Consider the following 14,760-nt stretch of genomic DNA (forward strand, 5'->3'; position numbering starts at 1 on the left):
ATATTACACTGCAGGTACAAAATAAAGCTCAATGAGCTTGATTAGGTTACGAAGACCTTTATCAACATCAAGCTGTTTTAAACAATTTTACTTCAGAGAACATATGAACAGACTAGAACATGTCACAGAAGAGTACTATGACCAGAGGTGCTTTTTTAAAAATTTCACTTCATAAAAAAATACAGGCTGCCATAAATTAAAGGCTTTATATCACCCATATCCTTCCCTGCAATTTATGCCAACAGCTTCAAAAGAGCTTCTAGTTTTCCTACCTGCATGGCCAAGCAAAGCGTGTTCAGCATGATGAGGACAAACATGATGTATTCAAATCCAGTAGAATTCACCACATACCAGAACTTGTACTGGTAAGGATTTTTTGGAATATATCTACGAAGAGGACGTGCCTTCAAGGCATATTCTACACACTGGCGCTGTAAAAGCAAATACATTAAAAATTGTTAGACTATACCTAACAGCTAATCAACTAATAATATAATTAATAAGTGCAAATTGTTAAATGTAAGTCTTAAAAACAGGCAGTCTATCTACTTGATGTAGGGGGTTTTATTATTAAATGTTAATAAAGTAATCAAGTAGCTTACCAATCCTCACTTGGTTATTTACAACTGTATCTAATTATATATACTACTCAGCCACATACAAAGAATCAAATAATGCTCTGGAAATTCTGAGCATTTTCACCTTTACACAGTGTAGTAGTATACAGTAGTGTACCATAGACTATATGTATGGATATGTATAGTATATAGCATGACTATTAATAACATGACTATTAATTCATCTGTAAGTCATGCTTTGTCTTTACTAAGTTTTCAACCACCAATGTAACATCATAGCATAAAACCCTAGAGTCAGCAAAATATATACTGAGGAAGTGTTATTCCTAATAGTTGAGTTAAATTGCCCAGCAAAATCATGTCACATATGTAGGAACATCATGGATTCATTTTCTACTCTATTAGTCCCTGAAATCTTCATGTAGGCTGGGCCTTCCACTTGTCTTGTAAAGAATGCTTACAAAAGCTGACTGATAGGGCACAAAATGCGGAATGAATGCTGGCTAAACTTTCATCTTAACTTTGTTTAGATGAAGCATGTTACAGTTGGACAAGAGTACCTGAAAAATCACGACTGGTTACTGATGACTTTCTCAGTCAAAGGACTAAACAGTAAAAGGGGACAGGTTTTTTTTAAATATGAATCCAAATATCCCCTGTGCATTTCTAAATAATGGGGGGGGGGGGGGGGGGCAGGGGAGAAGAGTAGAAAATTTTGAACACTTTCAGACTATTCAGAAGACAAAATTTATTTTCCTGTTCTTATTGTAAAACCTACTTCTGCCTACGGATACGGTGCTGTATTCTTCTTAATGTGACACCAACAAGTGAGACACTAAGAAGCTAACAAGCTTAATGTAACATCTTTCACAACAAAAAGACTGATATGTTGGGCTTACAGAAAGAGGAACATACAATGACCTCAATACCAGTTGACAGTATTTACTAATTCCATTTTTTTTTTTTTAATAAGATATGTGTTTAGTGCCCTCTTCTGACCCAAAGCAGAAAGGAAGCTCTTAATGCATAAATAAAAAAAGGATATTTTCAAAAGTTAAGAGTTCATTATTTATTTTAACCTGATTTTTGTCCAGCTCACAGTTCTTATACTCTTGTTCTCCCTGTTCTTGGAATGTAACAATCACAAAACCAACAAATATGTTCATCATAAAGAAAGCAATAATGATAATATAGATGATGAAAAAAATGGAGATCTCCACTCTGTAGTTGTATACAGGTCCTACATTCTCGCCATTTGAATCAATGGCTTTGTACAGCAGCCTGAAAAACAAACAAAATTTCATCTTTACTAACCTTAAAATGACAAAAGAGAGTAAAATATGCAGACTCAGAGGACAGGTTTCAGAAATGGTCTGCTGTTTACTGTTATCTTTTTCTAGTTACTGACAGTGCTTACAAGCATATCGAAACCAGAGGAATCACACCACACAATGTTGTATGCTTTTTTCCAAAAGAATAAAGGTAATGACCAGATCGTTGCTTGTTGGTTCCCCTGCCCCCCAAAGCTATCCTCTAAGACTTTTCTCATTTAGGGAAATAGCAAATGGTAGTTGCTGGGTTTCTTTATGCAGTGTACTATTGCCTGATTTTTTAGTAAAAGTTTTACTCGAAGGCCTAAAATTTTCATATTAGTATTATTTAAAGGGCATCAATGGATAAACATCTAAAAGGATTACTTCCATTAGAGCTGAGGAACAGCTCATTATAGCAAAAGTAGCTGAAAGATTAGGAATCAAACAATATAAAAAAAGTTTGCCCTTTACAGATAGAGGTGAAGAAATACAGGAAAAGTGCACAGATTCAGAAGTATAGTAGGTTTTTTTCCCTTCCTCCATTAGTAAGTTTTTACACCATCACTTAAGACTGCTTTGTTGCCCAAAAATGCCTGATAAATGATAGAGAACTGTTCTGGAAAAAGTAACTGTCTTAACAATGCTGTGAAAACATGGAGAATTCACTCACGCTGGCCAGCCTTCAAAAGTGGATACCGTAAAAAGGGCCATCATAGCAGAGAGAACATTATCAAAGTTGAAATCACTATTTTGCCAGACCCTCTCTTTGACCATTGGATTATCAACATCTCCATCTTTATAAACGATGTATATCCCTCTGTGGGAAAGAAACAAACTATCAGTAGTGAAATATTAAATTAGCCTCAGAGTTACTCAATGCTCTATTCAAAACAGTTTATTTCACTCCCTCCCTAAGCTTGTTTTATTTCCTTGCTAACCTGTGTTTTCCGGTGGATTTAAGACAGTAATTCCAATTTACACAAATCTAAATGCCCTGACACATGCCTGCCATATCTGCTACAGTTTAAATTATTCAGAATATAATGTGTCACATTCTTAGATCAAAGATGTTCTCACCGGCATTCCTCGGGATTCTGTTTTGCCTCATCAGTGCACCTGTAGAATTTTCCCTATATATAAAACAAAAAGCAATGACAAAATGCAGAATATGCAAAATAAACAGATTTATACTATGATTAGTTCAGAACAGGACCAACCCAGTTCCAGCAGCAAGCCACCAAGAACTCAACTCAGCTTTGCTTTTCTTGATGCAGTGTAAATTTTGAGTGTCTGCCTACCTTGAACAGCTGCACTCCAATACAAGCAAACATGAACTGCAGAAGAGTTGTAACAATCATGATATTACCAATAGTTCTAATAGCCACAAAGACACATTGAACAACATGCTGGAAAGAAAGAAAAGAAATATATTTTAATACACTTGTCACTTACTATCACAGAATACATACTGTAAAAGTCTATTTTATCATACTCAGATTGTTTTTTAAAATTACTCTTTTTGTGTTGTCAGTATTATACCTACTACCATAATTAAACTTGCTTTCTAAATTTGTAAGTCTGTTGACATAGACCCATCAACATCGACTGACTAAAAATTACATAAGCACTATGGAAAAACAATTAAAATATTGTTCTGACATATTGGTTCACAGTAAGTATTACGGTCAAAATCTGCTCTCCATGGCATTGGTGTTCTTCTACATACAAACCGCTACAACTGTGGGCAGAACCTGGCCTAGTATGTATGATTTATGTCCTTGCCCTGTGAACATCTGTAGGCAATTTTTCTTGTGCAAGAATTTTTAACCTGAGGCAGGATGAAAGAATCAGGCCAACAGAAATATAACTTAAAAAATAAAAATAAACACCTTAAGTCCTTTTGCTCTGTTTATTGCCCTTAGAGGCCTCAAGACTCTTAAAACTCTGAGGATCTTCACAACTGAGATAGCACTTGATCTAGGGGGGAAAAAAAGTTATTCTGTTACTTTTAAGGTAACGGATTTTATTACTAAAAATAACAATGTTCTTGCAACTTCCTTATACATGAAATTTCAAAAAAGTCTCGAGATAAATATACAAGATTTTTTTAAGTATTTCGTTATTGATCCTTTATTTAATATTAGAAAATAGTATCAATGTCATAAATACAATAAGAGTTATTTTGATTTCTGGAGCAACTTGGGAATTAACAACTCAGAAGCTTGTCTGACACTGTAATGCAGGTAAGTTTGGTCAGGAGCAAAACAGTCACCAAAATATTTTTCGGTGTTGACAAGCTCTTTCAAAGACACTGTGTAAGTCCTGTAAATCAATGAATACCTTAATTTCCAACCAGCTGGAGATAAAAAGACCTCAAAGGACTCACATTCTCTTTGTTTAAGTAGCTAGGGCTGCATTTTGAGGAAATAATAGCAGATAGCCTTTTAAAGAACATATTGTGAAACTGAAAGCTTGTGTAATAGGTATTCTAGTACAAGCAGAATACAATGTGGGAAGCAGTCGACTGACACCCAGCCCTTGCTGTTTTCTAAGTTGCTCAGGGTTTTCACAGATGATTTTAAATGAGGCACAACTGCTCAGTGAATCAATAAGTACCTCCAGACTCTTGTTATGTTTAGCCTGATCCAAACAAAGCAAGAAAATCCTGTTACATGACCCAGTAGGTCAACCCTGAAAGAGCAAGCTCGTACAACTACACTGTAGATGTGGCAATAGCACAAAAGAGGGTTTATAAACCTCCTGAAGCTCCAGGAATTTCTTGCTGTATAGCAAGTATTCAGAGTCATGGTGCTCTTCCTTGTTCTCTTGGTAATAGGGGGAAGTAGTAATTTGTTTACAATCCATATTAGTAATGAGCTACAACACTCTTTATATAAAGCACAATCTCTTGCCAGTCCCAACCCTGAATACTGATACTGCACACGCACACACAATGGGGGAAGAAAAGGAGCTGAAACACTGATTTCAGTATAAAACCCCAAAGCAAAAATAAATCATTCACATTATAAGTATAGTACTTACTGAATACCAAATGATACCAGAGAAACACCCACAACCAGCAAATCCAGCAAATTAAAATAATTCCTGCAGAAGGACCCTTTATGAAGGAATGCTCCAAAAGCTGTCATCTAAAAATAGAATTGTTACATGTTTAGTCTATATTTCAATTTATTCAAATTCACATTTAGGCTGTTTACAAGACACTTGCCTAGAGTGTGAATGCATACAATATCATCTCACTTTCTAAAAGCGATTGAGATAGAAACCAATCCCACTATGTACATTAAATCTTTCATTTAAATCATAAAAATTCTGCTCAAGCAACACCAGCAAACATGTCAATTGTTTTTGATGTCAACAAATGTTATATTTTGTGTAAGAACTGATTAGGCTGAGGTGATTACACTGAATTGATTTGGCCTTTGTTAGAAAAGTGACTACAAGAACCATAAAATTTCCCATGCTTAATAAACTGTAAGGTCCAGATACTGACTCCTAATCATTCATACTATCTTGAGAATTGAAGGAGCTGAAAACGTATTGCAAAAACCTGAGTCAAACCTGGTATAGAACCAGCACAAGGCTGTCATAAGGCAGTATTACACTGCTATTTGCCTTTGGCTCACAGGAGACATGTTAAGATCAAGAGTGGGTATCTTGGAATAACCTGGAACAACCCACAGATTGTTTCATATTACATGTGGAGAAGGGTCCCCAAGTTTTGTTGGTCTGTGGGGAATATCTAATATTGCTCTCCCTATTGGACTTTCTCTTCCTTTTTTGCTTTCTGTGCCTAGATTAAGATGAAAGAAGCACACAAAGGGTATCTTGTGAAGGAACCTGTACGTATCATTCGCAGGTTTAATTAGGAGCCAGTGACAGAGGCTCTATTAATTATGGCTGCAGACAGAATCTGGGCAGATGTTCTCAGGTATCGCAAAACTGAATGTGGCTCCTAAATCTATTAATTAAACCCTTACCATAACTGTGAGTAAGTACCAGTTAAAAAATGCACACAGGAATTAAGTTAGGCCATTAGAAGCACAGAATCTGTACTTGAGTAGAATTTTGCATTGGTTTTTCCACAGTTATGGATTAAGACTGAAACACTGAAACCAGAAACTTGACATTAAATTAACGATACCTTTGAAAAAATACCTAGTAGTCAGTTCAGGCACATGGATCTAATTTCTTCAGCCTTAAGGTCCTCTTAAAGAGACCTGAGTACTTTCAGATACTTATTGTTTTCCACAGGTAAGAAAACTCAATGCCAGCCAGAGAACATCTGATACTGACTGTGCATTTTAAACCCATTACTTTCTATTCTGTTCTGTTCCTCAAGGTGGAGCGAAAAGATTTCATTTCCTTTCTTCTTGCACGAGACTATTACATCTTTCAAGACTGTTCCACAATGTAGAACAGAGCTACCGTCAAAGGGGAATCTCAGTCTACTGTGTCACTACTCACTTGCAGGCCTTTTGCATGAAAAACCATCAGCGTCAGTGAAAGCTATATATCTGCAAAGGAATGCAAACAATGCAAACTACAAAAGACACATTTTTCTTGGAAGCCCTTGTCTCCTTATTCTTATGTTAAACTTTCTTTTGTTGTGATCAAAATACTAAATGGTCCTCAAAACCAGAAGAATAAAACTCCTAAAGTTTTAACCTATGCCATGACACAAGAGATATAATATAGTTATATTATAAAATCTCCAATAAAGTCCTAGCTCTTTTCACTTACAGCTGTACAGAGTATGGCTAAACTCATTAAAGTCAGTGGGAGTTGAACGCTAAAATAACCCTGAGTATCAAACTTACATCTATCTACAAATACTCATTTACATTGTAGTATGTTATCAGTCAGCAGCACACAAAGTTTCATGTAAAGACTCCCACAAAAGTAAAGATATATTGACCTAAAAATACAGGTGAAGTACATGTCTCCCCACCTTCATATGGAGACTCGTATTTCAATCACTACAAATCCCAGTGGAAGCATTTGACTAAAACTCTCTATAGCAAATCATTCTATCCTTTGCACAGATCAGGACCAAATCAAAGCCTAGAGCGGATTTGAGGTGGTGAGTGCTGCCACACAGCCTCCAGTGGAGCAGATGCTGCAGGACACTCATTGAGCTGAGCGCCTGCGACACCATCAATGCCACTCCTTTCCTCCTGCCTCTAATTCCACACCAGTGGGGACTGGTTTAAATGGTGTGGGATTAGCATCGCTGGGGCAAGTTTAAAAGCACAAGGCCCGAACCTGACCTTTGCTCTGACGTTTTCACATTTCCAAAGTACTGCAAACAGGATGGTAAGCTGGATTTCAATGCCATGTAGGGATTACATAAAAGAATTCTCAAATGCTTTAAACTGATGTTGCAGCTTTTCTGTTATTCATATCCACATTCATATATTCGACACCATACAATGTGGAAATCCTCATATCTTCAGAGCAGTCAATAGGATAAAGCACAGGAAGACTCCACACGCTGAGAGTTATTCTGTTTTATATGCTTGTTTTTTGGACATTTACGAGTTTCTTTGCTGCAGCTGATAATATTGCCTCTCGTTATCTCAATTTCAGTTTCATATACTTTCTGCCTGGAAATTAAGGAATACTGCTGCTACTGCAGGTCTAGTCTTGAATTTACTCCTTGCAGAACTTCTGTAAGACTTAGATACTGTGGAAAGCACAGCACAAAACCCAGCATGGAAGACATGGAGGACTCCAGCCATAAGCAAGCAAAGCCAGTGTCTGAGACGTGTTAGTAAAGCAGGCACTGTATAAGTACGTGCGTCATGTTCTGGTTGTCCGTTACACTTTTTATGGTATAATTTATTTTCCTTTATAAATACATGTGAGTGCACTTCAGGGCAGAGCTTCCTGGAGAAAGTGGAGTCTGGAGCACCAACATTTTGGCTGTGATGGGGCTCCTTGTTTCTTTGTAATATTTTACAATGCCAGATTTCAAGAGCCCAAGCTCTAGAGCTTCTTGTTTCCATTGGATAACTCTTGACTCGCTCACTGTCAGAATCTTTTGCAGTTAGTAGGAATGTTGCTTTTCTTAACACATCCAGTTATGTCTCTTTATGCCATGCTTTATAATTCCTCTGTCTCCTACAGAAACACAAATGGAACTGCAGGAGCTATGCAACCTGCTGCTCAGAGCACGTGGAAGTTTACTGACTCTCTTCTGCCACAGAAATGGTGGTAACATACTTTGTATAGCTCCTCAAATTCAGAGTTGGGAATTAGTTTGATCTAATGCTACAGTTCTTTCCAGTGCTTTGTTCCTTCCTTTAGTTTGGCCTTTCTCTAGCAGTGAAACAATGGATATTTATTTTAGAGTGCTACAAATGTTACAAGATTAATCAATTCTATAGCAAGCTCCTCACTGCTGAAAATGAGAAATAAGGGGATAAACATAAGTCTGGGAGAATATTCGCAAGCATGAAAATAGTCTACTACTTACAGTACAGCTTATCTTGTAAACAGCCCAAATATTGCATCAATTAGTATTAATCAAATTGCATTGTGAAGAGTATGCACAGCAATATGAGCAAAAGCTGGGAGAAGAGATTTTGTTAAGCTTAATTCTCAACTGGAAATGCAAAGTTTATGTACAGATTCTTAGTGTACCAGAAATTTTTAAGTGTATAGATCAGGGTTACTCAACCAAAATATCATGGTGAATATGCACAGCATGAAACTTTTAGGAATTGTGTAAATCTCTGAAAAAAATATTTTACAAATTCCCATCAAAAATTTTGATTTATTTGTTCAGCATTTTCTTACATGTGAACCTAATCCTCAGTTATAGGGCTTCTTTGCCAGAGTAAGCCTTATACATCTAAAATCTTAGTAACCCCAATGGATATTCTTAATAATCAGTACACAAACGATACATTAAAAGTGCCAATTTTTGACTCATGCATGGGTAATACATTTAAGCAAGCATATTTATGCCTTTCTGTGTATTTAAATGTATGCCCAAGATAAATGCAAAGTATCTTAGTATATAGATAGATAAATGCAAGATATCTTGCAAGTCCTGTTGCAAGAAAATAGTTATCTACTATTTTAGCTCTGTGAATATAGTTCAGCAAAAGAAATGAGAAATTACATGCTCCCTCCTTAAAAGACTGATTATCTCTTTTGGAAATGCCAGAGCAAGGAGAAGGAAAAGCTCATGCGCAGTGAATTATTTTTCCCTTTTCTGACAACTGTAAGTTTAAAAAGGGTAAAAAAATGAATTATTAAATTGATGTAATGACAAAAAAATCAGCTTCTTCATGCACCCAATGGTAAAAAATAACCAATCAAAACTATGAGGAACTGTCAAATAAAAAAATCCTCTGGTTTAAAAAAAGTTTAGCTTTGATCGCTTAGAGAAAAGGCGAAGAACACTTCAAGTGCCTTTTCTTGGCAGGTGACACACAAGGAAAATCCTTTTAAACAAACTTCCTTTAAAAACCTGTTACCTTCAAAATGATCTCAAATGTAAACATACTAGTGAAGACATAATCTGCATACCCTAGGATCTGGAAGGTAAACAAAAAGTTACAAACATTATTGCTAAAGCTGCTTTTGAGCTAACAAGGATCAATTAACAATGCATTACCTTTAACAGGATTTCAACAGTAAAGATGGCTGTGAAAGCATAGTCAAAGTAACCAAGTATCTGCAAGGTATAATATGTGCCACAGTAAGAAATCCATCTATTAATAACTTTTTACAATTTAGACCACATGCACAACAACACCTGAATTAATCTAAGTAGGTAGATGGGGAATTTAGACAAAGTCATTTAAAATTCCAGCTATTGTACAAGCATTTTTATTTACTTAAAAATTTATCAGATGCCACTCTGCTTAGATATTAGATTTCACCCCTAAAGAGTTAACAGGACCCAATAAGCAACATTTTCTTTTAATTCAGAGTTTCCTCTGTCAGCTTTCACAGGTACTTTCTTCAGCCTTGAGCAGAGATACAGAATCTTGCACAAAGAATAAATACTTATTAATAACTTTTGTTGGTTTTTTTTTTAACCAAAGTATTGCATCAAAAAATAAAACTTCAACGGATGCTTCTAGATTGCACATCATTCCACATTCTGCCACATTATATTCTTCCTGCGTAGACTGGGCTAGAGTATCACAAAGCAAATTTATGAATAACTAAATTACTTAAAATCAGCACTACAACTCTTTTTTTTCTTGAACTTGGAAGATACAGCAGTGATTTATTTGTAGGAAATTTAAAAGAATCCACAACAGTTGCATAGTGATATGCAAACTTTTAAAATGACTGTGGATATGATATTGACCTCACTGCTGCTGACAGGAACACTGCCATATATTTCAGTACTACCAAGATTTCACCCTTTCAAGGTGGCCATATGACTAGCACCTAATTTAGCAATCAACATGCATTGCAGTAGGGTACTAGTTTAGTTTAGTATCCACCTATCCAACTAGCAAACAGTTGTGCACTGAAATGTTTCCTGTGGTTCAGCAACTAATAAAATGGGAAGAAGAAATAAAATAAAGAGACAACACACAAAAGAAGTATTCTTATTAGATCATAAAAAGGAAATTTTTTTTTCCCCACATTCAGCTGAAGATCACATCCTTCTGTCCCTTGCTGTGGCTGAAAAAATAGGCAAATATTAAAGCCATTTAACAAGATTAATCAGTAAGGAATTCATTCTAGAGTTAAAAGAAAATATTTAAAGGCATTCCAGTTCGTAAACTTTCATTACCTTGCCAAGGTGGCTGTTGAAGGAACATGATCATTCAAGGTAGTAACAAGAAAAATATGCAGGTCTGGTGCATTTGTGAATACTTACAAGAGGGCAATGCCTTCCTGAAATCACTCACACGTTTTATCTGTGTCCCAAATAGGAATAATCCGTTCAGTTACCACCACTCTCCAGTTACATTTTCCTAGTACTCCTCCAGTTACAAAAACGATTATCAGCCCTTCAAGCCATTTATACAATAACAATTTCAGTACTGCCCACCAGCTCTCTTTTTCTTACCCATTGGTATGATTTGTTCATAAAATTGCACTTGTCCAGTTTTATAGATACAGGAAGCACACAGCTCTACTGAATAGTACATGAAGAGTGTCTTTGTGCTTTGACCTTTTTTTACCTTTGAAGAAAGTTTTAGCTTATTGGTTTTTACTAATGTTACTGAAAAAATGTTCAGAGAATGTCAACAGCCAAATGAGGACTTTCAGAGGCTGCATCTACACTAACAAGAACTACAAGGATACACAACCTCTACTGACCTAGTAAGCCCATCTTTCTTATAAGAGGTAGAAGAGTTTCTCTAGCTCCATGGCAATCTCTACAGATCAGTTTATATCTAAGACAGGAGAGGCCTGGAAGTTCTGTCAAAATATCCCAAAACTCTCCACAGACTATTACCAAGTTGCATCATCTCACCTATTTCATACCTAATCTAAAGCATGCACAACTCACAATAACATGAGAGGCTTGCTTCACCACTAATACAAGTGTAACAAGTGTAAGACAAACATTAGTGGTCACAAGAGTGGATTTATTTTGTTTCTCTGTCCAATAACTGTGCATTTGAGTAACAGGCTACTCTTCTACTATATTAAGAACTTAAAATGGGGGATTCAGGAATTTGTTTTAGAACACAGATTTATACTCACCACATAAACTACACTTTTATTGAATAATAGAGAAATTTCTGAAATTAATATTCTTATAAATATTTTGTTTCCACAAGTATATCTAAAAAAGGATGCAGAAACACTTCCAAATTTGGGGGGGGTTGTATATAGGCTGAAAAGGCATTTGACTCCGAATCAAGGCAAGAGCTGGGCATGCTCTGATCCTCCTCTTACGTGTGAGTTTAGAAAAAAGTGAAACTTGTTTAGCTTCTGATATGGCCAATCAGGAATCCAAGAATCTTCATATCTGATGTGGTGGTACTCAAACTCAGTGTGGCCACACTAGCTTCTTTGAAAGAAGAAGTAACATCCTTACAAATCCATACACTCACTAACAGAGTGATACTCTCAGTTCCCCAAGACCATATAATAAGAGTCAATGAAGGAGAAAAGAGGACAGGTTAGAGTCTATTCCCGACATGTTATAAACAGTGATAATTTTAACTGGCATTTTTAAATCAGTGTCAAACGCTGAGAGGCCCTGAGAGTGATTCAGGAAGTGCGTATCAGGTACACCAGCTGCAAATTACAAAAAAACATGAAAATTGTAAAGATTATGCTCAGCTTGAGTATATTTTATTCTGATATATTTATAGCTAACAAAGGAAAAACATTATGTACATGATAAAAGGTTCTAATACCTATGATGTTCCATCAATAAAGTTACTTGTCTTTAAAGATTTATGTTTTTAAAGAAAAAAAATATGAACATATGACTTGAAAAAAGGAAAAGGAAAGTTTCTTAACTTGAAAATTAAAAACTAGGCACCAGTCCCAAAGGATTGTTATCCTGTGAGGATATATTTATCTTCAGACATAAAAATGAAGGGCTTACATTATTTCGAAAAGAATGGCTGCGAATTGGATCTTCTGCTGCCAGGGAAACACTGCTCAGCATGATGAAGACAAGGATGAGATTGGTAAAGATGTGGTGATTGATGAGTCTGTGGCATCCCACTCGAATTCTGAAGAAGAGACACAAAAATATACTATGTGTGCAAATAGAATTCAGCAGATGGCTAATATACAACACGTTTTCTATTACTCTGCCAACAGTGACAGAACAGAGCAACCATCAGCAGCTAAAAGCAGTGCAAATGCTGAAGCTATTGCTCTGATTTCTAAAAATGTAAATTGAAAATCCAATCCACCTGTAGTGAAGGTGCACTTACCGAAGGAATCTGAGAGAGGATTTCCAAGCTCCTATTGGTTTTCAATGGGTTATGAGTGCCACTACAAGTTCCTGTGATTGTACCAATGTGCATATACAGAGGCCAAATGTCAAAAGGACCAACACCAGATAGTAAGTCATTTCAGAGCCCCGGGTTGATTTGATTCGTATTAAAGCTGTCAAAAATACTTATCTGGTGAGGTGTGGATTAGGCTGCAGATCTCATTTTGCTACTTAGAGACTCAACCCAAATCAGAATCTCCTGTGAAGATTTTCTTATGGAATTACAGGACAAGTGGATGATAAAGATTACAGAGCTGCTAAGTTTCAGCCACATAACATGAAGTGGAACTGTACATATGCTTAGAGTCACTGAGCCCAAGGTTATTACAAATGCTATTGAGCACCTTGGTAGAGTAGGTTCAGGATTAAATTAGCAAAAAGGCAGGATCAGGTTTGCAACTGACTAACACTGAAGTTGTCTAAATTCTGCTGAAGAATCAGAAGGTTCCTGGGGAAAATTTGTTCTTCTGTTATTAAATAGATGATTTAAGTATAGTGTGTGTCAGTTAAGTAAGATGGCCATTTTGGCCTGAGAATATGTAGCATTGGTTGAGGCCAAAAGCAATTTGACATGTTCAACAAATCTAATGTTTTTGCATTCAGCATACATGTTCTCAAAATTACTAGTTTAAATAGCTCCCTTTCCAGTTTGGAAATTCTGAAGAGCATTAGACAACCCATGCAATGAATAAGATACAAGTCAAAAACATTATATCTTGATCATCACACCACCTTCTAAACTTAATTGCGATGACCTCGACCACTGAGAAGACAGCATTCTCCCGTGCCAGATAACTCTTAAGCTCCCTCCTAAGACTGCTCATGAAATTGCTATATACAAATGTAACAGCTATGTTCAGTCTGTAGGAACTGAATTTAGTTCACTCGTTCACTTCCATCCAACAATCAGTAATGACTTTGACTACTGAAGCTTGCTTTCTTCATCAGTGTTGAATTTCAAATGCTCTGGAGTGAGACTGAGCAGTGGAAGATTCCAATTCCTCCCAAAATCCAACTATTATTGTTCTTGGTTTTTGAAATAATTTGTCTTTATCTTCAGTGTTTGCTTGGATCTGGGAAAATGCTGTTACCCCAAGAGAAATATATACATCCTTTCTCCTTCTTTTCTCTTTTTCTCTCTCTCATTTTCTCTTCTCCTTCCTCACCTGTATTGCTCCACAAAGGTTACTGGGGTTACTGGGAATCCTACCTCATCTAGAAGATGCTCAGATCTTAAGTCACAGTTTATATATCCAGTGACTAACATATTAAATAGCTAACATACATTAAAGGGTACTTTTCAGACATGTGCAGACTTGACAGACTAAATGTACAATATGCTCTTATCTTCAACAGTGGCAAGCAAATTAATATATTTATCAAACTATTTTCATTTACCAAGTCATTCAGAAAATTTTAGGAGAGAAGCCAATCTCCCTCCTGTTGAAGCTACTGGAGTTCTATTCCTAACCACACTGGAAGGAGGCCTGTTCCTTCACTGCTAAACCTTGATGGACTGAAACAATATTTTTCAAAATTATATTTACGGATTGGTGCTGCTGAAAATGAAGAAGGCACTCCCTTCAGGGATCGGTGTTATCTTCTCCTTCATGTTTAGTTCTGATATTCTACGGGGACGTGGGCCTGCTGGTACCTCTGGTTCATCCTCCTCATCTTCTTCATCTTCACCTACTTTAAATTAAACACTTTTTTACTATAAAATAAAAAACATTGAGGTTTTGTTCATAACAATATAAAAGCATGGCTTGTATTAAAATATATATGGGTCATGGGAAATATATATTCATAGCATGGCTTTAAAAATCTATGAATCAATATATGAACATCCCTATAGTTGTCATGAGCTTATATACATGTTAATGTGCATATATGTGCCCTGAGT

At 36.2% G+C, this 14,760-nt stretch overlaps 1 protein-coding gene across 1 annotated transcript in view; it reads right to left on the reverse strand.

Annotated features, from left to right (window-relative positions):
* Positions 1 to 14,760, reverse strand: part of CACNA1D (calcium channel, voltage-dependent, L type, alpha 1D subunit) — a 199,081-nt gene that overhangs the window by 59,791 nt on the left and 124,530 nt on the right. The window contains exons 20-29 of the mRNA XM_010572683.1: positions 14,405 to 14,549; positions 12,459 to 12,588; positions 9,400 to 9,459; positions 4,934 to 5,040; positions 3,781 to 3,868; positions 3,190 to 3,297; positions 2,969 to 3,021; positions 2,562 to 2,708; positions 1,658 to 1,859; positions 273 to 431 (exon numbers count right to left, since the gene is read on the reverse strand). Coding sequence (XP_010570985.1) covers positions 273 to 431; positions 1,658 to 1,859; positions 2,562 to 2,708; positions 2,969 to 3,021; positions 3,190 to 3,297; positions 3,781 to 3,868; positions 4,934 to 5,040; positions 9,400 to 9,459; positions 12,459 to 12,588; positions 14,405 to 14,549 — 1,199 coding nt within the window. The remainder of the gene's footprint in view (positions 1 to 272; positions 432 to 1,657; positions 1,860 to 2,561; positions 2,709 to 2,968; positions 3,022 to 3,189; positions 3,298 to 3,780; positions 3,869 to 4,933; positions 5,041 to 9,399; positions 9,460 to 12,458; positions 12,589 to 14,404; positions 14,550 to 14,760) is intronic.

The sequence above is a fragment of the Haliaeetus leucocephalus genome, unplaced genomic scaffold, assembly GCF_000737465.1.
Source record: "Haliaeetus leucocephalus isolate CR32 unplaced genomic scaffold, Haliaeetus_leucocephalus-4.0 Scaffold2, whole genome shotgun sequence".
Taxonomy (NCBI): Eukaryota; Metazoa; Chordata; class Aves; order Accipitriformes; family Accipitridae; genus Haliaeetus; species Haliaeetus leucocephalus.